The following is a 22983-nucleotide window of genomic DNA, read 5'->3' as shown; positions in this document are numbered from 1 at the left end:
TCCCATCCCTAAACCAAGAAGATGCTGCCCAGAAACAACTCAGCGCTTCTGCTAACATAAAAGCAGAGTGAAATCTGGCACTCAGAAGCAAGGTGGCTTGTAAAAGGAAAAAAGCATCATTTCCAGAGAGCAGCACTGGGAATGATGGTGGTGCAGAGCAGAGGGAGCTGGGAGAGCAGGGCTGAGCGTGGCTGTCACTTGGAGCCAGAGAGCCAGGAACCTCCAGTGTGCTGGAAACAGTCCCACAGGGGGAATGTCAGCTGGGGGTTCAGGGTTTGGCCCCTGCCACGCACCAGTGTCTCTTCTGCCAACACAGCCCCTTGCTAGGAAGGCTCAGCACCAGCAGAGGCAGCCGAGGGTGCGGGTGTGCCCCTGCCAACAGGCAGCCAGCAGCTGTCATGCTGGGACACCAGGTCTCAGTGCATTCACTTACATCTGGCTGGGCCGGTCATTCAAACCTGCCTGGAGCACCAGGAGCCTGATGCGCCTGATATGTCATAGCACAATCTGAGCCCTCCTTCATGCCTTTCAGCCTCATCAAACAGTATGAGAAGCCACCTGGTTTTGGCCAGGACAAGCTGCTTGTGTTCCTTATGCAGACGGGAACTGGGGAAGCAGCCACTTCTAGGCAAACTCAAACCACCACCTAAAACATGCAAGTGCCACGTGCAAGTGCCTTATCTGATGGCAAGAGGAAATCTGCTTTGTGAAAAGTACAAGTGAAGCAGGAATTTAAGTACAGGAGGTGGATAATAAAACTTTGGGTGATACAATTGCAGTCTCTCTCTACAGCTAGGTCTGGCTCCAGCACTGACTGCAAAACTGCTGGCAAGACCTACCGGCCTCTAGTTGTTTAGCATCCAGGCTGCTCTATACCCTGGGCACTGCCGCTAACTCCTTGTTCCAAGAAGTCACCTGAAAGGGAATTCAGCCTCCCACCTGAACCATGGATCTTACTGATGTCTGCATCAGTACTCTCAAATGTTCTGTGGTTGACGTAATCCCACAGAGAAAGAGGTTCCCTGGTGAGGACACGCTTTCATCCCTCCCGAAGAGCAGTATCAGGGCACTCAGTGCAGTGCTGCTCCCCCCTTGTCCAACAGCAATGCAGGCAGGAGGGATGAGGTATGTCTTCAACACCAGCTCCAGTTACTGATTACAGGAGAGGGACTCGCTCACCCCACTGACAGACAGAGCTAATCAGGCAAAGGAAGCTGCATTCCAGCACCAGCAGCAGCAGTGGGGAGAAGAGCCAGAGCAGTTTTCTCAAAACCGGCAGACAGACAAGCACCTTGGTCCCATTGCCCCAGCAGGAAAAGGCAACAAAATACCCCCTAAAATCTAGCAGCTTTCGGGGTATACACTCTAAATAGCACCCTGGGTAGCACACACCACTAGCAGAAAACTCCAGCTCTTCCCTTGTCAATCTGAACCTCCAAGACAGTGATGGAGCAGCCATTCACTGCCACCTTCTTCTTGTCCCTGCACATCACCACTACTGCTGCTCCTGCAACCTGGCAGACTGGCCCTGCCCTCTCCTTCCTCTGCTGCTCACATCCGGTGCAGCTTCCACTTGTGCAAACAAACAGGCTGCTTGCCTGAGCTCACAGCAGGAACACCACAGGAGGCTCCAGAACCCTTCTTGTTTTCTGGGGATCACGCTAGGATTTCCTGTGCTATGGGTCTCTCTCTGAGTAGTGGATGTTTGCTCTTTCCAGTGGAGAGAGAAGCAGCAGGAGGAGAGTTACCCTGCAAGCACATGCACTGTTCTGACTGTTCATCCCAGGGAGGTGGCAGTGGGTCTGAGCGCTTGGTCACAGTTATTAGATGAAAATTTATCATCGGTTAAAGCCACCTTTCAGCATTATGCAAATGCAGCAGCCCCAAACCACCTGTCCTTTTTATCTTTACAATTCCACAAGGAAGCACGAAACATCATCTGCTGCTTGAAGAGAAGCCAAGTAGAATATTTTAAGACTAAGAAAATGTTTCAGAGACCAACCCAGGAAGAAGGTAAGCTCCCCGTCTGTAATCAATTACAACCGGGGAATGCCTCAGCTTCAGACCACATTAGTCTTATCAAGCATGCTGCAATTAAAACACAGGAAGGCTAAATTAGAGCGAGTGAAGTCAATGAGGAATGAATTAACAAAAAATAGCAAGTTGTAAAGCAGGAGGTTTCTCAGTTCTGTTACATCCTCCGTGTTTCTGCAAGTCAGCAGCACTTGTCCCTGAAAACCTGCACAGAAACCAAAGCAGCAGCAAGAACTGCTACTTCACTGGTAACAGTTGGTTTCCAGTCTCCACCAGTGCTAACTTATCTTTGTCTTTAACCTTTACTGCCTTGTCTCTAGAGCTGTTTAATTTTCATGATTCTTCCTCACCCACACCCTTGCTCTGGTCCCAACATGGTGACCAAACACATCAGGTGTTTTACGGCCACCCCTGAGCTGCAGTTTCACCTCCCAGTGCACTTCCCAGTGACACCAGTGCCTGCCTCATTCAGCTCCTGTTTCCCCCTTCTCTCCCAGTCCATCACTTGGATGTGGCAGCAACCACAGACTGCCCCATTCCACCTGTGCCCCCTCGGGGGTCACACCTACTGAAACCAAAGGGATGGCTGGGCACCCTCATCTTCCCATCTTCAGGAGATTTACTCACAGCTCCTTTATGCCCAGTCATTCTTACACCAACTTTCAAACAGCTCTTTTAGCTCACGCTTATTCTCGATACATACACAAACTGTATCTCTTCTCAGTTTTTATTTTACCAAGTTAAACAACCCATGTCTTCCCTCTACCAAAACAGACTGTTCATTTACCCTATGAAAACTGGGAAATTTCCCAGAAGTACAATAGCTGTCCTTGTCCCTATTTACCCCAAATTTACTTCTCATGAACCAGAAAAAAGGCCTCTGCTTCATGCAGAGGCAATTCCCTCTCTCTACAAGTTCTTTCCTCTAGTCTTTCCAGAGCTGTATTTGTCTTTTTTTTTCACAGTAACAGTCTGGCAGCCTGAATTATCCTGTGATTTATTTGTACCTACCTAAGCATTTTCCTCCTCTGCCACTGCCAAATGATGTTATCCCAGCTTAGAGTCAAAATGTGTGTTATTGCCTCAAACAGTAGGACCTTCCATTCATACTCTTAGGTTTCATGCCACCCAGTTTACTCCTGTTCTCAAGGTGCTTATGGTCTTCCTGGATGGTATTTTGATCCTCCCTTGTATTGACCACACCTGGTTTTGTCTCGTCACAAATTCCACTTGCACACCATTGCTTTCTGTGCCAAAAATCATTAAAGCAAACACTAAACATGACTTCCTGTGGAGGAACTCCCAGCTGTCCATTCAGTGCTACTTTTTGTGTTCTCTTTTAGAGAGACTATTCACATACAGGTGTTGCACCAAACTGTGGCTTCTGAAGCTTAACTAATAATATCTCACACAGCACAGTATCACACGCTTAACTTAACTTCTGACAGACTGGGCTACTACACTTCCTCTGTCTCAAGAATGATTTTTTTTTAATCAAATAAAGATTTCAAATTAGTTTTTGTAACCTGCCTTTGGTAAATCCATGTTGTTTTTGCTTTCAGGATTTAATTATTCTTTCATTTAAACTCCGCTCTGAAGTTCTGAATAGTACCTCTGAGGTTAGATTAAGAGGTCTGAATTTGACAGGATTATTTTCCCTTGCTCCCATCCCCCCAAAAAAAAGAAGGGAAAAAGAAGTATTATGTCCACTACAAGCTAATCCTGTGGAACCATGTGTAACCTGATAGATTTATTGGGGACCTTTTCCTCTGGACTTGCAGCTTAATTGGTTCAAAGTGGAACAGAGATCTCTTGGGCTCTCACACCTAGTGCATTAGCTTCAACAGCTTTTTCCTTTCACTGCTGACCCAGTAGTTTTCTTTGTCTGTGAACTTCTCACCATAAGCCATTCTTTCTCTCACATTCATCATATCACCCTGATGGAGGTAATATATATATATATATATATTCATGTGGCTCCCACTTTAATCCTCCCGCTTCCTTCACTTCCCTGAATGCCTGCCCTGGTAATTCTTTCCTTGTTTCCTTATTATTTGCTTGTCAGTGAGACTGCCCAGTGTTTGTTTCTTTTCCTTTGCAAGATCTAATTGAACTTGAATTTTGCCAGTTTCCACTTTATCTCAGTCCTTTCCAGCCATCAGGAGCGAAGTCTCCTGATGCTCTTCCTCACTCCTCCATTACTTCTAACACCACTTGGAAGCAGCTCTTTATGATGTTATGTCTACAGCCTTTTTCTGCCAGTTGCCCCCTTGCTGCAAGCATGAACTGCAGATAATCACTGTACTTTCACAAACAAGATTTCAAGTCTACAATGAGTTCATGAGCTCTTCAGTGCATCTGATTTCAGTAGCCCATTCTCCTAGGGTAGGCCCAGATTCAGAGAGGTCAGAGTCTGCATGTGTGTCCCAATTTCACCGAGCACCCCGCCAGCACTGCTGAGTCTATATACAGCCCTGCTTATCAAGCTCCCTCCCTTCGGAAGCAAAATCTGAGTTATTGAGTTATATCATCCCTTCTGTTGCCTTCCCACTTAATTTAACCATGAAGGCACTCGATCCAAGGCAATTTCCTAAAATGTCTCTTTGCAAGGGGGACATGCTAAAAACAGCTGCAAAAGGCCAACAGCTCTTCTTGTGCCCTCATGGCTGGTGACAAGAGCTGTGCTAGCCACTGTGTCTGAGAATACCTTGGCTCTCCTCTTGACAGTCATACTGGCTCGTACTGTACACCCATGACAGTGTCATTTCTGGTGGCACCCAGCACCCCTAAGGATATCTGCATTCAATACTGGGGTCAGCAGCTGGGCTCTAGCACACCCCTGTAGATCTTTAACTTTCTTTTCCTACAGAGAGATTGTCTGAACCCTAATTCCATTTTTGCCCATCCTACAGCCGTAGCTTCCTTGCTGCTACTAGTGCACAGTGATACTGCAAGTGTTACTGTACTTCTGTCCTACTGAACAAGGCAATACCTGTGCCCTGGCCATGACTGCTACTCCACCAATCTTCTCCAGACTTCTATTACATAGACACACAGTCCTTATGCACAGGAACAGCATGTGAGGCCTTCTCTCAGCCAAAATGCTGTCAAACAGGTGGCTTTTAAACAAAGACAAAAACGCATAAACCTCATCAGTCATCACTGCCGGCCCCAAGAAAAAGCACTGCCCTTTCAGAGGTCCCCATGCCCCAGCCCCTAACCTCCCCCTCCAAAGCTGACCTCCATTTCAGTCTGCACCACTCCTTGTACTGCAATCGCAATTCATCAGCCAGGCTCGAATAGTCGTGTTTTCAGTCTATAAATCACCAGGCCAGACATCTGCCCGGCTTTCAAAGGAGTTTTGTTCTTCTCGTTGGCTACCGCAAACTTTAAGGTACTTGGAGGCCTGAAGCGGCCCGACCACCCCCTCCCAAGCAACTTGTGTTGATTTAAAATGCAAAAGACGGCTTCACAGAGAGAGCCCAGATGATGATAAAGCACTATTGTTTGTGAGACTCCAAACTTGATGTTTGTGGATTATTCTGAGAGGTAGCTGCTGTTGGGGAGAGACAGAGACAAAGCTGCGTGTCACTGCATGCTGCAGGCCACCTCCCCTGGCCCTTCTGACAGCCCTTACACAGGCTGAATGAGAACTGTTACACGATAGTGTCCTCCAGCATCCCACAAAGACCTGCTGGGGAAGCGGAGCCAAGGATCAGAAAGAAGTCATCAAAGGCAGCCGCCCACCTCCCCCTCGGGTCAGGCAGTGAGTCACTGAGGTGCTGGGCACAGCTGTGTCAAAGGAGCTGACACCTCCAACATTGGTGCTGGCGCTTGATCTGCTCCTCCAGTAAAAAGGAGATCTGTCAGCAGCTCCACTGCGGGACACGAATGCTGCAGACAGGCTCTGGATGGATAAGGGTGGCCTTTAACCGTGCATTCGCCATTTTTACCAACCACAAGTGCAAGAAGACAGCTCGGGGCGTTCCCTGTGTGGCATTGAGGGGATTCCTTGCTCACATTGTTGCTCCTGCAAGAAATGACCAGGAGATTGAAGCTCACCTCTGGATCATGAAGCTGGGAAAGGCTGTGTGCTGGAGCAGAGCACATGGAGGAGGGATGCTGGGAGCCAGTCTTGTGCTTCATTCCCATGATTTAGCACAGCCCTCTGCTCTCTCAGTTTCATAAGCTCCTTATGGACCTGTTTTTACTATTCTAAACAGCCGCTTTCCCATCCTTAAATAATCTCTATTTCACTCTATTTTAAAATTATTCCTTTTTCCTCACCACCATTTCCATGTTTCCTTCGCTATGTTCCCAGTGGGTCTGACACTTCTACATTAATAGAAGACAGTGACCTGTGATAAAAATACACTTTTATGGAGTGCTTGGGCAGGAAGCATTACAGGACCTGAGCAAGAAATAAAAATACAATAAAGTATATGAAAATCCAGCTCCGATGGATTCACTGCCACAAAAACAGAAACAAGTTAGCAGACACCTTGGCAAAGACTCAAATCATTTTCTGTACAACATTCATGGAAGCAGGCAAGGGTCAAAAGCTGTTGCAAAGTTGTTTGGAACAGGGAAAATAATAACTGAACGGAGATGACACACTTGGACATTCCCACATTTTTTAAGTTAAAGCAAAGAGATGGGATCAGAGTTGAAAAATCACCTGTGAGGGTTCATACAACAGAACTGGGTCTATTGGGCAGGAGCATCCCAGTAACAGATCAGAGAACAGCAGGTTGTCTTCATACCACCGAGAAACCCCCTGCTGAAGTGCAGGCCAGGGACTCTGCACCCTCAGCCATGATGGAGAGAAGATGAGAGACGAGGGGAGAAGCTGCTGGGAAGCAGCATCCAGGGGCCAATCTGCAGTGCAAGCATTGATCTTCCAGCTCACAGCCCAAAACTGAAAGCACTGCACCAGTGTGCTTCCAGCTCTCCAGGGCACACCTGGGAACAGAAAAGGGTCTTCTAAACCAGCTCTGCCTGGACATACCTTGGCCAGAGTACATTAAGATAGACAGGACAGAGGGTAAAGAAGCCATCCAGGACTGAACTGGAGAAATTTACTCTCATGAGCATCCACAAGCACAGTAGAATCCATATGTATTTGCAGATATACTGTTGGCCAGAGTCCAAAGACCATACACTTCCTCTTGACTAGTAACAGTGATGAAGCTCCAGAGCTTCATCTGCCTCCTTGCAGAGCCTTTTCCTCTGGGGCAGGAAATGCCTGCTCAGCCTGCAGGAGAAGGAGATCCTAGAAGAGTCAGTGTAGGCAGCTGCCTTTTGTGGTAGCAAAGGCAGCACAGTCTTGGACCTTGAGGGCTTTTACTCCTGCTGGGAAAGCAAAGGCTAAACAAAACTACAGACTGGGGCTGCCTATTTCTCCTCTTGGAAATTCAGCTGCCAGTCCCACAGAGCAGCAGGAAAAATCGCATTAATTTCCTCAGAGATTTTTATCACCTCAGTCTTGGCATGGGAGAGGCATCTCCGCCCAGCTGTGAGCAAGCAAGACATTTTGCCGTCTTTTTTATGTAATCAGAGCAAATTCCTTGGAGATGAGTCACGGACCTTCAAGGGTGTCCAGAGAGATGTCAAGCAGCCTCAAGTGTAAATCAGTGACACACCTTGCTGAGAGGACTCAGCCTGCCTACCAGCAGGCCCATTTCCCCTGCAGACACCAGGCAAGAGAAGGGGCTCTCAGATGTTACCAGACAGGCTCCCACACATGTGTGGCACCTCCAGACCCAGGAGACTGCTGGTGTTTACATTTCCTCTGTAAAGACAGTGATGATTTCAGGGTGGAGCTGGAGTGCTTCCCTGCAGCTGCTCTCTTAGCATTAAACACTGAAGATTTTTGGACATTCAGGCTGGAGGAGCTTGGCATTCAGTGAAGAGATCTGAACTTCAGAAACAGAGGTTCTGCCCCACCAAACCTGGTCAAACTGCAGGGGTTCCTGCCTGGGATGTTTGTTATCGTGGAACAGCTGTGATGAGGCAAGGTAAAGCAAAGCTGCTCCCCTTCCCTGCCCAGGAACAAGTACTCCAGGCTCTGTGGGTCTGCAGGCCAGAGGACAAAGATGATGCTTGCATAATTTCAAGCCACAGCCTGCTTTAGTGCTCCTTTAGATGCTGAAAGGTAGAGGAGGACCAGAACAAACTAGGCCTGGACATAATCCCAGAGGTCCAAAGTAACACTGAGGAAAATGCTGTGGATGCCCTTTGGGCCTCGGGGTGTCAGAGCAGATGGAACAGACAAAGATCTTGGTGGAGCTGGGTTCTGAGTCAGTCTTATTTCACTAATGCCAAGGGCAAGGTTTGGCACAAGGTACCAGTGCAGGCCAGCCTCCCAATTTGCAAAGTGCATGCAGATTTTTCTTCAAGCAGGGTGTGCAAGGTGCTTCCACTCTGGAGTGGGCCAAATCTCTATTTGTGCATTCTTTAAGGGCAACTGCAGAAGACATAACCCAGCTATTATGCCCTTCACCTTTCAACTTCACCCTCAGGTGACTAACAATTACCAGCTACCATTAATATTAAACAGGAGAGAAAGAAATGCGATCTTCTCTCTGCTCTTCACATTCCACAATATCACAAACAATTTGTCATATTGGGAGGGGCAGAGGCAGGAGGAGCATTAATTATTGATACTTGGGAACAGATGGCTTTTCTTGTACCAGGGCAGTGAAATGTAAGAGGAGCTGTGGGTGAGGATGTGAGGATTAGATGGGCAGACACGTATCAGGTAACCAGTCTTCAAGTGGAACAGGAACCTTCCTCCTAGAACCAGCTCCTCTGGCCTGTAGAGCTCTCAACAACAGCCTTGTCTGCAGAAACAAATCCACTGACATCTGAACTAGTGAGGCTTCACAGAACCTTTCAACGCTCCCTCACCTCTGTACAGAACATGCCGGACACGATGACTGACAGCTTCCAGACAACAGAGGCCTGGCAAATCAGGCACTAACTGCTCTCTCCAGGAGACCTTACTGGTTGCATTTCATGTGTTCATCCTCATCTAACTGCCCTGCGCCTCGCAAGGTTTATTCCTGAGACCACACAGAATATCCAAGAGTGACTTCCTCCTGCCTTCCAGTGGCGTTTGGATCCCATTCAGGGTGCTGGTCTCCAAAATCAGAGATCCAAGTGGTCTGGACCAGTGATTTCAACCAGAGATTCTGTTATCCAACTGTTTTTGCCAACCAGCTGCAATGAATCAGACCTGGGCCTGTGGAGCCCAGGGTGCTGTCTCTCTGGCAGTGCTTATAAGCAGATGCCCAAGGAAGAGCCAGAACCAGGCAAGCCAATGGTTATACCTCCTCTACTGCTGCAAAAATTATATTCCTTGGCTATTTTCTATTCAGGGATTTCACAAGCCAGACCACCTCTGTACACAGTGACTCAATTCAGTTTTCCTCTCTGGACGTACCCCTCAAATTCTGTAAATGAGCACTCACTTTCCCAGCCAGGACTGATTAAATCCAGGGTTATGTCACTGCCCAAGGCAGACTCTCTTGCTACCTCCACAGGCCCAGAAGGTACCTCAGGTCCCTTGATATACTAGGACTTCCTCACAGTCTTTTCCCAAACTCAGTGCATTCTCCTGGCCTCTCCTGAGAGCCTGTTCCAAGGCCTCATTACTCTTGACAATTAGACACACGCTTCTCATTTCTCAAGTTGACTAATCACTGATTTATAATTCCTCTCAGTCTGCCTAGGGTCATGTAGCCTGCAGCCTGTGAGAGTACTAAGACACGTACAATCTTGTGATTTGGAAAAACACAACTTCCCAGCTTCCCTCCTAGTCTGGAGCAATGGTAAAGTGCTTGAGGTAAACAAATGCCAAGTGTCAGGAGACAGCTACTGTCCATGAACAATACAACTTTTCACAGCATGGAGTAGGACAGAGAAACCCTCCCTGCCAAGGAGACAGTGAAGAGGGAGAAGCAATTTTAGAAAGATCTGGGCCTCATCTGTGCTGGGAAAGAACAAGTTCCACCAAAAAAGCAGCAAACCTCCCCACTACAGAAGCTTTGACCAGTGTCCTAAGTTTGCTCTAGTTTGGTATCAGAAATGGACAGACCTGAAGGCATTTAACTGCTCCATTATACCAATAAGAGAGCTTTTGTTCATCAAAAAAATGCTGTTTGTATCACTGTGATAGTACCAGAAAATGTTTCTAGTGTGCATCTCTTTACAGAGCAGCATCTGCAGAGTCCTGATATGTGAACTGCTGCTGAACAGTCCTCTGAGAGCTGCACGGGCTGATCTCACCTTCCCATGTTTCACAGGGCCTGAAGAGGGGATCATCTCACAAAAGAAGCCTATGGATCAGAGAGCAGTACAATGGATCAAAAATCAGGAGAGGTCACATCTTTTCAGCCCCAGAGCAGAACTGCTCCCTTTCACCCTTCTTCTGGAGTTAACATTTATGTGAATCTTTTCCCTGCTGCTCAAAGAAGGAATTACATTATATACACATTCCAGAGAACTTTTCTCAGCAGTAATAACCATTTTTAACATACATTGAGCTTGGGAGAATGTCTAGAATTTTACAGGCAAATGCATGGGTGGAGCTGTGTTTTTGACCCACACAGGAAAGCTGGAAGTTGACATCACCATCCCAGTCAGGCTCTGGAGTCGGGGTGGCCGGCGGGCTTGGCAGGAGGATGTGCTTGGGAGGAGCTCCCTACCTCTTTGATGGCAGACATCTTGATGGTCTCATAGTAGTGCAGGGGTGCATTGGGTGAACTCATGTCATAGCCAAACCCAGCTACCGCCACCTCATCACAGTTGTGGAGCGCCATGGTTATTGCTACGCTTCCCAAGGTGGGGATGTTCTGAGAGGAGAGAAAGCAGGAATGGAAGTCATTAGCAGGTTGCCATTTTTATAATCAAAGATTTCCTCTTATTGTCCCTGCTCACAAGGGCACTGCTGCTACTAAACAGAAAACCAGAAATACGGTATTTGGTTATGTCTGCACGTCAGCTGCCCAACGTCAGCTTGGTGGGGTCAACAGCCTCCCAACTTGTAAAGAAACTCATACATCAGCCAGCTTCCTGTGAATCATCTAGCCCAAAAGCAGCAGCTCTTGTTTGAGGCTCTGTGACATGACTCTCCAGGGGAGAGTACTGAAGGGCAGAGGGATTAATGAAGATGGTTAGACTCCCCTTCCACAACTCCGCCATCCTGAGAAGAGGGCAGCAGATGAGCTGGAGGATGAATCACAGTGGATATGTTAGCTTTCCGAAATTAAAACAGATGTAGATACTGGATTACAATGCTATGCACATTATTGGCTTCCAGCTAGGCTAAGGAGGAATACTTATCCCAAACAGGTCACCACACAGGAGCAGAATGAGGAACAGCTTGTTTTACTGGTGGTAAAAGCAATTTAAGGTTGTTAAAAAGCTCTGGGAGATGGAGAGGAGATCAGGCAGAAGTGTAGTTCAAGACCCCTTCCTTTCCCCAGGGGCAGCCCAACAGGCAAAGGGCACTCTGGCCTGTGCCATACCCTCCTACCCACAGCATTCTGGGAAGACAAGGAGCAGTGGGAAGCCAGTCAGAGATGGGTGGTAGCACTCCAAGCAGGGACACTCCAACTGTCCTCTCCCATCTGCTGACTTGCCATTTGCACTGAAGTCCAGCCTCAGCTCTTCCTGTTTCACCTGGCTTCTGCTGAGGCCCTGTATGGCTACAACTCCTCCTCTGCGTTCAGATGAACATGACCACTGGGACGGCCAAGTGTTTCCAGTGTAAAATCTTAGCTCACTGACTCTCCTAGCTCCCCTTTAGCTAGATGAATCCAGAGGCAGCTTTGCCCTGGGGGCTAGGGAGAGGCTGAGAAATCCACCCACATATCTTATCTTCATTTGTAGAGCATCCAACACTGTCTGTATCAAAAGTATCATGAATTCAGAGGACGTGCTCAGACAGTCACCAAGGGTGACAGCCTCCTAGCTGAGGTGTAGAAACCAACTGCACATTTATATTTTTCACTGACAATGGCTTACCCCGAACCAGTGAGCGATGCTACTGCATGTTCAAAAAGGTTGGGAACAATGTTTTGAATTTCTGCTTCTCATTCAAAGGAACCGGTTTTTGTCAGCACTTCTGACTGCCTGACCAGTGGGAAAAACAATGTTTTCCAAGCAAAGGATGTCACCCATACCCTATCTGAGATGTGCAGAGCTGGGAGCACAATTCACATGCTATGGAGAAATTCACTATAGTGTACTGGAATTACTCTAAACTAAAGACAAACAGATAAAAACTGCTTATGGCTAAGTCAGTGAGACATTAAATTAAAACATTTGCAGCACAGTAACACTGTAACAGTGAACATCTAAAATGAAAAGACCTTCCTATATCCTCCTGTGCCAGCTCTAGATGTTGGGAAAAACAGCAGAGTAATCTTGTTCTTGCTGCATAATTTCAGTTGATACTCCCACAAACAATACTGGTTTTATTCTAGTTACTTTAGTTAATTGTTAATTCACCGGTAGCCAAAAAATATCAAGGGGTTTAAAAACACAGGGGTTTAAAAAAAATTGGAAAAAGTTTATTAGGCAAGGATACAAACATTCCCCTGAATTTCAAAATATTCAAGAACATCCTGTCTTCCCGGACATGGCAGTTTGAATTCAGATTTCTCATCTCTATTTTGCATAGGAGATGACATTTGGATGTCACTGGAATTGCATCAGCTGGTAAGTGAACGTGCCACAAAACCCTTTCCCTCAGCAGAGCTGTAGTTACAGTGTCCAAAACATAGTGAGTAAATGGTTACGTCCTTGAGACTGTGTCGTCACTGGGAATAGGATGGTGTTAACACCACCCACACTTGCACTGGGCCCATTCCCACGGTACAGCTTGAGGGAGACACAGGGTCTTTGCCTGGAGGGAATTCTATTGGCCAAGCCAAGCTAACATTTAAGAGCTGACTTTCTAATGTGAGTCTTGCAAACCTCAGAGAATTAATCACACCACCCAACCTCACGGGAGGACTGCCAAACGACCGCAACTTTCTTTCAGGCATAATTCTTACTTCTGTTTGGAGAATAACAGAAAACAGAAACTGAGAGTGAACTTTCCTTTGGTCACCCAATATCTGCCTGACTTTATTCTATCTATAATACGTCGACGGTTTTATGGAAAAATAGGAGCTAATTTTCTCATCTGCTTCTGTTCTTCATTAGTTCCTCACATGCCAGTACTTCAGTACCACCTGCTCTGCTGTCAAAAATGATTAAAATACCAGAGACCATCTACCTACCTAACTTCTTGAATTGTAGTAGATAGATCTGGCTTGGTCCCTACACCTATCAGAGTGTCCTTGCAAAATAGTTTTGCACTGCTCTAAAATCACATTTGGAAACTGATGATCTGATGGGATTTTCTTAATTGAATTATTCCTTATGGATGTTAGCACCCTTCAACACTGTGGTAGCTACAGCCTAGTGTGTATCCCCCTTGAAGGCAGAGATCTGCAGCCATTCATGCCTTCATTGGTGAGATGCAGCCTCACATCCCACTGCTGTTTGCACATCAGAACCCTGTGGGCTAGAGAGGAGCACCTCGAAAATACTGTAAATATTATTACCCTTGCTATTCACTGAGGGCAGTAACTGTCAGGGCAGCACAGGGGTGCTTGCAGAGCCCACCTGTAACTAACACTGCCTAAGAGAAGAACACGAGTATAAAATGTGTGTGCACCCAGATCTAATACATGTAACTGAGCACTTGCTCCAAACTGCTTATCTTTAAAAAAGAAGCAATCATCAGAGGGATGCAGTAACTGGGGAATTCAACAGCCTTGAAGAAAAAGGAGTTAGCTTGAACAGAAGTATAAAAGAAGCATGATTGTTGGTTAACTAAAGGTTAGTACTTTTGTCCTGACTTGGTTTAAGCTAGAGAAACTGAGCCCTTTTCTCCTGTGGCAGCCTGAGGAGCTTCTGCTAGTCCTTCTCCCTGTTGAAAATGAAGAACTACCTCGGGTCCAGCTTGCAGCATGGGAAAGACAAGGCCTTGTAGGATCTAGGGAGGTGTCCCAGGCTGTGCTACAGAGAAGCCAACTCAGCAGCATTCTCCAGGTCCAAGGAAAGGACTCTCCCCTCCTCTCAGCAAAGAGCTGGCAAATGAGTGGAGCCACATATCAGAGAAGAAATGGTTATAATTACTCTCTGGCTGCATCTACGCAGCTTCCAAGCTCTCCTGATTGTACACAGGCATATGAATCCGTTGGCTGCAAAGTTCCAATCTGGGTCTCACAGACCATGTACAACCCACGAGGCAAGCTGGGGGACAAGTCACTCCAAAAGAAGTTAGGCATCATGGACATGGCTGTGCCAAATCTGGCTTGCTGTGCCCTGCACAATGCGTCAGTGCTATCTCACCACACACACCCTTGTGCCGTGCCCCAAAGACATACCAAAGCAACCACCACACCTCCTGCATTGAGTTATGAAAATACAACTCTCTCAAACAACCGAGCAGGTCTCTTGTTATTCTAGCCCTTTGCTAAGAAAAAAACCCAAAATCCCAGCATCCTGCCTCAGAAATAATACTCTGGTGTTGGACCAGCTCAAAGCCTGTTTTCCTGCTCATGGCCATCTGTGTGCCTGGGTGTTCCTGTATCACCAAGAAATGGTGCTTTCGACCAAATGGTCAAAGAGTAAGAGCCCAACAGTGGCCAGTGCTGAGGCAGGAGCCTCCTGGGATGCCTCCCAGCTGCCCAGAGACTGGCCAGTATAGGTCATGCCATGGTATGGGGCTGCCTGGAGTGGCCCAACAGGACCATTGCTCCAGATGTGGCCATCATGAGTTTTGGACCTGAATTGGTGCCCATCAATCAGTGTGAGCTGGGAATGGCAAAGCCCCAGAAAGCACTGGTAGTCCTCTCCCCCTGTCAATTCCCTGCCACAAGCCTTGAAATTGGCCTTGCAAGCTCTGTATTGCCTGCTGTGTGTCAATGGTTTCTGTCCCAGCTGGGGCCCATGGAGATAACAGGTTCAGCATCCTCTCTCCAGTCCTGGTAAACAACAAGGGCAACCTCACTGCATAACATGTCCAGAACTGAAAGTCCACATTTTCAAGCCTGTCCTGCTTGTCTAAGACCAAACATCTGGAAAATGTAATATCTAATATAATGTTCCCCAGGGATCAGCCCTTTGCCTGGTCCCATTTGAGGGAACGCAGCAGACTGACAGATGAGCCAGAGATGACACTAAAAGGCCATGTGACAAACAGAAGCAGCAAACACAGCAGTGGTGAGCAACGTGTCACTGCAGCAGTGCTGGGCAAAGGCTACCTGAGCCTCCAGAGCCTGGCTCCTTCCAAGGGTACACGTCCTCCATGGCTGAGGTGAGCACATGCTTGGTGGATCTTGGTGAGAAAAGCATAAAGATGAGAGAGGCAAAGACTTCTGGTCTTGTGCTGCGTCAGGGACCACTGCAAGCTCTGTGCAGTGCAAACACAGCCAGTCTGCACCACCAGCTCAGGGGACCACAAGTGCCTTTAGCAGTACAGAGATGGGACAGGTTCTCCTAACTGTTCCTACACTGTTCTCTGCTGCAAGCAGAAAGATAAAAGGCTTCCCCTCAAGACATTGATGTTTCACCTTCCACTGGTCCCCCTGAAGAGGCTTTAAAGGCTGACTTCTGTCAGCAGAAATGAACACCAGCCCTCCTCTGGACTCTACTGGGGGTGAGCATCACCTCACAGGATTGTTCTGGAGACCCAGTGCTGGTGACTGAACCTGAGCCGGAACTGCTCTTTGCTTGGTGCATGTGAAAAGCTCTTGCTGCTTTTCATTCCATGCCCGGGTCATTCCTGTGTCACTGCCTGCTGGACTGGAAGGAAATGACTGCTGTAAATCTGTTTTTAGAAATATTTGACTCCCTTAATATGTTAAATGAATTCTAGTTATTTATGGGATTTTACTTGGCTCAGGGTAAGAGTTATTGGATTGTTCAGACTATTCCAAATGTTACCTTTTTCAATTAAAAGGTAAGTGTTACTAAAGAATAAACTCCCTACAAACAATAATGCACCTACATATTCAAATTGGTTTGACTACTATATTAAATTATTTGAGGGAAAACCTGAAAAATTGCTTACCTGGGAAAAATTGCTACCTTAGTTTTATCAGTTACAGACCTGATCATCTAATACCAATGAAGTTTTCAAAACAAAAGACATATAGAAAAAAATTATAATAATCACAACACACTCAACAGTATTTTCTTTTTGTTTACGTTTGCATAGGAGCAACTCCAAACCTGCTCTTCATTCCCCTGAGCTGAAAAGTTTGGAAATACGGAATAAAAAGCAATTTAGTATCATTCACTGTGAGCAGACCACTGCCTGGCATTCTGTGGAGTGATCCCTGTCACAGGAACTTACAAGGCACACTGCTGCTCCCAGAGCTACAATATTTGGCTTCAAAAGACAAAGCAGAGCATCTGCAATGCTTTTCCTCCACCTCCCCTAGTTATCCCTTGCTGTGAGTGGGACAGAGCCTGCAGAACTGGTGGTCTGCAGCAGAGCAAACGGGGAGCCAGTGGCTGGTTGCTGGAGACATGACAACCCAGCTGCCCACCAACTCCCTTCTGGCAGCTGACTGCTGAGCTCCAATACACCTTAGCCCAATCCAGAGTTATCTCTGACCACATCTACCTGATGCACAAGCTCTGATTCACCATTTGCCACGGAGCAGATTCATGTGCCATGCAGGGAGTATTTCTAAAGGACCTAAGGATTTAACAGAGGGCAAGCAAGGGCGTGACTTTACTACGTGCTATCTGCTCCATGATAACCACATATATGCTTACCCCATGCTAAATGGGAGCTTGTGGTCTACTCTCTCACTGAGAAGTAAAAACTCCCTTTAGTCACTTTGCATCCCTCACGTGCAGAAGCACATGGCTGGGCTTTTACCAAGCAGCAGCTGGTTTGCATTTACCTGCTCCCTTCTACTTGTCCAAGCACCCGTTCCCCAGCAGCTCATGGACTGATCCCACTGCAGTGGTAATGGATGGAACAGTCCAGCCCTCAAAGCAGATGTGCTGTCTTGCAAACCCAAAGCTTTACAATAACAAGTCGTCTCTACGCTCAACTGACTGCAGCTGCAGTGGCCCTTTATCTGTCCCTCTACACCTCTTAGAAGATGCCATCAGAGTGCAAAAAAAGAAGTAGTATGTAAATGGAAAGGATTGAGTGGCAGACTGCTCTGCTCCTGCTATTCCCTATCTCTTCTGCTTCACAAAGACTCAACAGGTCCAAAGACACGGCCTTCACAGTCTTGGTCCAGTAAGAACAGCCCAAGAGACAAAGTTTGCTGACAACAGGGCAACTCATGAGAGGAAGGGTCATGACCAGCCAAGGGAGCTGAAAACTGCCTAAGGAGCAAAGGGTTCCCACTGGCATGTCCAGAAAGGCTGACTGCCCATAGGCAAAACCACCTAACAGCTAAGAGAAGCCCTGGGCCAGGATGTGCTAACACTCCAGCATCAGAGGTTAATCCCCGAGCTCATGAGGGCTGTCAGCACTCTGCAGAGGTGCTAATCCATGGCTGGGTGCCTAACACAGCCTGGTAACACCTCCCACACATGGCTCCTCCTTCACCACCCTGGTGCTGAGGCTGGGTGAAGCCCAGAGGAGGATGCTTTATCTCTTTATAGATTAAGCCATTTCCAGCACATGAACAAATCAAAGGCTTACAGTTTTGGGCCTTGGACCTTACTCTCATAAGAAGTCAAATCATAAAAAGATCTGTGGATGCACAGCAACAGCACAGAGAGAAACAAACACCACAGTCTGCACTGGAGTCCTCAGAGTCCTGATAATTTGTGCAGTGTCCTCCTGGCCACCTCACACCAGGCTCAGGGCTCCCAGAGGAGCTAGAAAGCCACTGCTGCAATGGCTCTGAGCACTCCTGACTGGACAGGACTATTCACTGCACAGCAAAAGGCACCAGGGCAATGACCATCCCTAGTGGTGTATGTGCCACCAGCAACGATGGTCCTGAACTAATGTTCAGTAAACTGTCTGCAGTGTAAGGGATACTGCCTGCCTGAACTACCAGCTGCAACACCAGTGATGTCTGGTTTGTCTTGATTGCCCAAAGACCTGTATACACAGAACTTCCACCTGAACAAAAAATCACATACCTACCTTTGGCTAATGAGAAAGCCCACACTTAACAGGGTTCTTATTTAATTAGAGAGAGGATCTTTACTAGATCATTTCTTTTGTGCTAAACCGTCTTCAGGCACTAACGATTTTTCCCCAGACATTGCTAGGATCCTGAAGATTTTTCTTTATCATCTGCTTAACCAAAGAAAAGAAAAAGTCCACATGCAGTAATGGACTGAGAAAACTCCTGAAAAACTTTACCAGTCCCAGAGAGAAGTCACTGTTCATTGTGGGTGACCAGTTCTGCTTCTTGCTCAGACTTTTGGGTACTAGTGCTACAATTTGCAATCAAAATGCATGTCTGAGTTGCACACCACTACTATCCTTCAGAACCATCTGGCCCAAATTATATTATCAAAGCAGAGGATGTTACTACATTCACCCTTTATTGAATCCTGGGAAAAACGCTTTGAGATCAGCCCCAAACTATTTTACTAGCTCTCCTCAACCTTGCTGAAAAAGCCCCCAAATTACAAAGTTAATTGGCAGCACATTGTTACCATATGTGGTGTGCAAGAGAAGCACTGAAGTTTATTTAGGCATCAGAACCAAAGAAGAGTGGAATATTACTGCTCTTTATGAGGATTTCATGTTGCCCTTGATTACTAAGGCATCCCCAGCCTTGATCCTCCTGTCCAACACACCACACCACACTGCAGCACGGGGGCACCAATCTGCCTCCAACTCGATTTCCTCGGAGAAACTCAGGACACTGTTCACTGTGCTTTTGCTTACTAGATCTCAGCATTTTCCTTTACATGCTCATATGCTTCTTTCTTGTGCAAAGTTTTCCTGGCTGTCTCTCTCATCTCTAAAGCACGACCCTGAACCCAACCAGCTATGCTCTGCAGCTGCTGGGCCACACTGTCTTGTGGAGCAGCTCTCCTCACTCTAGCTGCCCGACTCATCCTGCTGGATGTCTCGCAAATCTTTTTATGAGCAGTGGATTCTTGGCCTACGGGCTCTAATTTCCACTCTTCCCGTTTAAACTCTGAGTGAAAAAAGGTCAGTAGCAAACTTGTATCGCCAGGATCTTACTAAGACTCTTCCCTCTTTACACTGGCAGCAGCAGTTCCTCTTGGAGCCTGTGCACTTACAAAGCTCTGAGCCTTGCACTGATGCAGCATCATTCACTAACATGTGAAGTCCCCTCAGCTCCATGACAGCAGTCCACAGTTCATGTCCACAGTAAAATTTGTACTCACAGGCTAGAAACATTCTCTCTGTTTTTAAACTCTGACAGAACCCCTCCATCAGCATCCTTGCACAGCCCGCCCAGTGTACACTGACATCCCAGCCCCACACGTGCACCTGCAGAGCTCCCATTGCCCCATCTGAAGGAATAAACTACAATTCACACAGTCTAGCCGGGGTCATGGGCAAAGACTGCCTGCCTTAAAGCTCCATAAACTATTTTTAAATGCTCAAATGGACTTTTGTGAAGTGAAACATCAGGTTTCAATTAAGATGCCTTCACTTCCCAATCCAGTGTGTGTTAAACAACCTATCAAAACCTCATAAACTTCAGTTCACAGCATTTTCATTTCCGGATTCTCTCTTCTCTCAGTTTAAGTAATAACTTGTGTATTAAAATAACGTGTTTAAAAATAAAAAACAAATCTGGAGAAAAATAAAGGCGAAAGTCTGATGATTTTTATCCTTTACTGGGGCAGCAGTCCTGATTTTCTGGAAGACAAATCAAGACCTCGTCTTTCTAAGGGTAAGTTCTGGAGAATGCAGAGAGGTGAAGTGAGTTAATTCCTAGCTGATGGGAATATTCAGTGCTCCCAGAACAAAAATCCAGCACTCCCAGAATCCTGTGACAGCTTCTGTATGTACATACACACACACAGCAGTGCATTTTACAAAAGGCCCTTTCCATGTGGCTGAATCTGTCCGCACATCGCATTTTAAGAAGGAAATATCTTATCTCCAGGCACCCACCCATCTGACTTGCACAAAGCAAATGTCTCTAATATTTCTGAAGTCTTCGTGATATAATTAGAGCATGGAAAATGAGTCACTATTCTGTCTAGTCCAAATCCATGCTGCGGACATGGCAAATCTCCTGCGCTGATAGCAAAGGAAGGGGCAGAGCAAGCAGACCCTGTCCAGGGAAAGTGCCTCTCTCTGGGTTTGTCAGCTGTGCTAATGTGCCCAAAAATGTCACGTGTGGTCTCTATCAACAGCTATATCACATGTGTACATGAGCAATTTACCCACCCAAGTAATACTTACTCTAATGGCTGATATATTACGTAGAGCAAATATAAATAGGTTCTGAGGACAGCATTGCAATGTGAGATAATCCAGAAAACCCAAGTCACCACCTACTCTATTCTAACACTCCAAAAAGTTGCACTGAGGGTGAGAGATATGAGAATGACCATTAAGGTATTTTGTTAATAAATATGACCTAAACCTGAAGTTTGCATTGTTTTCTTTTGTGAGCTTTTACATCTAAAACCTGTTGCTGCAAGATCAGAATTTCTTACCAAAGGCCTCATAAAACAATCTTTGCCCTCCTCTAATATAAGCCTGGGATGCAACTTCACAGTGGTGTTCAAGGCATTGCTGAAATGTTGATGATCCCCACCCCCAATCCTCAGACTGGGAAGGATCTTGCCTTGGTCTGCAGGAGACTGAGTGCTGCCACCACAACAGAGCCAAAGTACCTTCCCTTCAGTGTCCAACAACAGAGGTCCAGAGGAAAAGTAAGAACAGCCTACTCTGCTGCTTGGTCTCTCATCCTTCTCTGTGGTTTTGCTTCCTCTGCTTTATACCTACCCCTCTGCCCATCAGGCCGTTGTTGAAAGGCAGTCCAATGAAGCTGAAAGCTGCTTCCTGGATGAAGTAGGGATTCAGGATACGTATCTCATGAGGTTCTCTTGGGACACGGGTTGCCACTGACTTCCAAAAACCATCAGAGGCACTCTGGTAACAACAAAAAAAAAAAGAAAAAGAAAAGTAAAATAACAAACACAGTTATATACAAAATATAGATTTCTATTATTTTATTTTAAAAAATATTAAAATGCACTAATGGTAGCAGTTCCCACTGTCCCTGCTCACTGCCACAGGGCACTAGTATAACGTTGCAGGGGATCTGTGCATCCTGGAGAGATGGACAGCAGCATGGACTGATGCACTTGAGCTAGTCTGGATAGCAACTGTGAGGAGGACAGACAGGCTTGAGCTTCAGCAGGAATAACCCCCTCCCTGGTGCCATCTTTTCACTCCTATTGGCACTTCAGCCACATGGTATACCATTCACATGGTATAGCATGGAGTACCCCCAAAATAATCAGAGGCTCCGTGTTCACAGGACTTAGAGAACATTTGCATTCTAATGTTCAACTACTGTTTAGGTTAATACAGAGCAGGGCACAGGGAGGATGGCAGGACTTTTAATCTGCTAACCAGCAGTTTGGGCAGGTAATCTGATTGAACAAGCCATCTTCCCTGTGATCTCCCTGACAAGCAAAAGAGACAGACACTACACTCTACAAAAAACCCACACGTTTTGGAATTCGTTATTTACACCAGTTCTGGATTGTTTGCAGCTTAACAGGGACTTTACAGCTGCTTTCAGGGTACTGCTGAAAATGTTGGTGATCCCCTGTAAAATCCTCAGGAGCTTACCCTGGCCAGCAGTGATCACCCCTGCAATTATCAGCAGGAATTCTGCTGCAGCTCATGCCTGCTGCATTTCACACGCTCCTTGTACTCAGAGCCTTGCGCTCGGCTCCTGTGAACCCTCACACCACGTGCTGCCAAACACCTTACTGAGGGTTTTTTATGGAACAATCCCACGGATATCTTTAGCTGCTGAATCTCATATCCTGAAACCGAAACTTTGGCAGATGGCTCGTGCTACAAAAGGCATTAACACAGCAAACTTGAGGAGGACGCACACCGTCATCCTAACCAGCAGTCTAAGAAAGCCAAACCCCATTGCTATCCTGTGTCCCCTCAAAACTGCCCAAAACCAATACACTTTTGATGACCAGGGCAAGTATCCTGTGAATTTAGGTTCACATTTCAACAATGGTGAAGTGCTCTCAGGACCCTAAATGGAAAAAATTCCTAATTAACACTCATGCTCTTTCATCATAGTTGAATTAGAAAGAATGCCCAGTGTCAAAGCAGTCTAACACTTTCCATTATAATAAGACACTTTCAGTCACTGAATGATCCCAGCATTAAAAAAAAAGACCAGAAAAAACCCATTATAAATGTTAATAAAGTCCAACATCCATTTGACCGAGGGATTTGAGGGATTTGGTATGTCAGCTGAGTTTTGCCTCCTTGTGAAAATTCATTAAAAATTGGATAAATATTAAACCTTTGGAATTTCCTAAAGGCAAATGTGAAATAGAGGCCTTTCAGTTCCACAGAAGGAGGGGAAAAAAAAATTAAATAAAATCACAGATTCCACTTGCATTAAGCAAGCTCCAAGTCTCACAGAAATGAAGATGATAAACAAAAGTCTTGAACAGCTACTCATTCAGTGAAACCATCTTATCATAGGCTTAAGCAGGCACACCCTGGAAAAATAGTGTGTGACCCTGAAACTAAAATAAATTTATAAGTTCAATTACCATTTCACATGCAACTCTAAATATGGCATTGCCTAAATTTTGCAAACAATTCAAACCAAAGGTCTGCAAGCTATTTAAAGTGGACAAAAGATGTCTTTTGTTTGTATTCACACTCCATAGGAGATTCCATGTAAGTTC

At 46.3% G+C, this 22983-nt stretch overlaps 1 protein-coding gene across 6 annotated transcripts in view; it reads right to left on the bottom strand.

Annotated features, from left to right (window-relative positions):
• ST3GAL3 (ST3 beta-galactoside alpha-2,3-sialyltransferase 3) overlaps nt 1-22983 on the bottom strand; it is a 138398-nt gene that overhangs the window by 5407 nt on the left and 110008 nt on the right. For 5 of the 6 annotated variants that reach the window (XM_027649078.1, XM_027649079.1, XM_027649083.1 and 2 more), the window contains 2 exons: nt 21032-21178; nt 10743-10889 (listed from right to left, as the gene is read on the bottom strand). In XM_027649078.1, the coding sequence (XP_027504879.1) occupies nt 10743-10889; nt 21032-21178 (294 nt within the window). The remainder of the gene's footprint in view (nt 1-10742; nt 10890-21031; nt 21179-22983) is intronic. The other variant, XM_027649080.1, reaches the window with a different exon arrangement.

Source organism: Corapipo altera, unplaced genomic scaffold (assembly GCF_003945725.1).
Source record: "Corapipo altera isolate COAL_440 unplaced genomic scaffold, ASM394572v1 112, whole genome shotgun sequence".
In the NCBI taxonomy this organism is placed as follows: Eukaryota; Metazoa; Chordata; class Aves; order Passeriformes; family Pipridae; genus Corapipo; species Corapipo altera.
The sequence above is the reverse complement of the archived record's forward strand: the minus strand, read 5'-3'. Positions and strand labels throughout refer to the sequence as shown.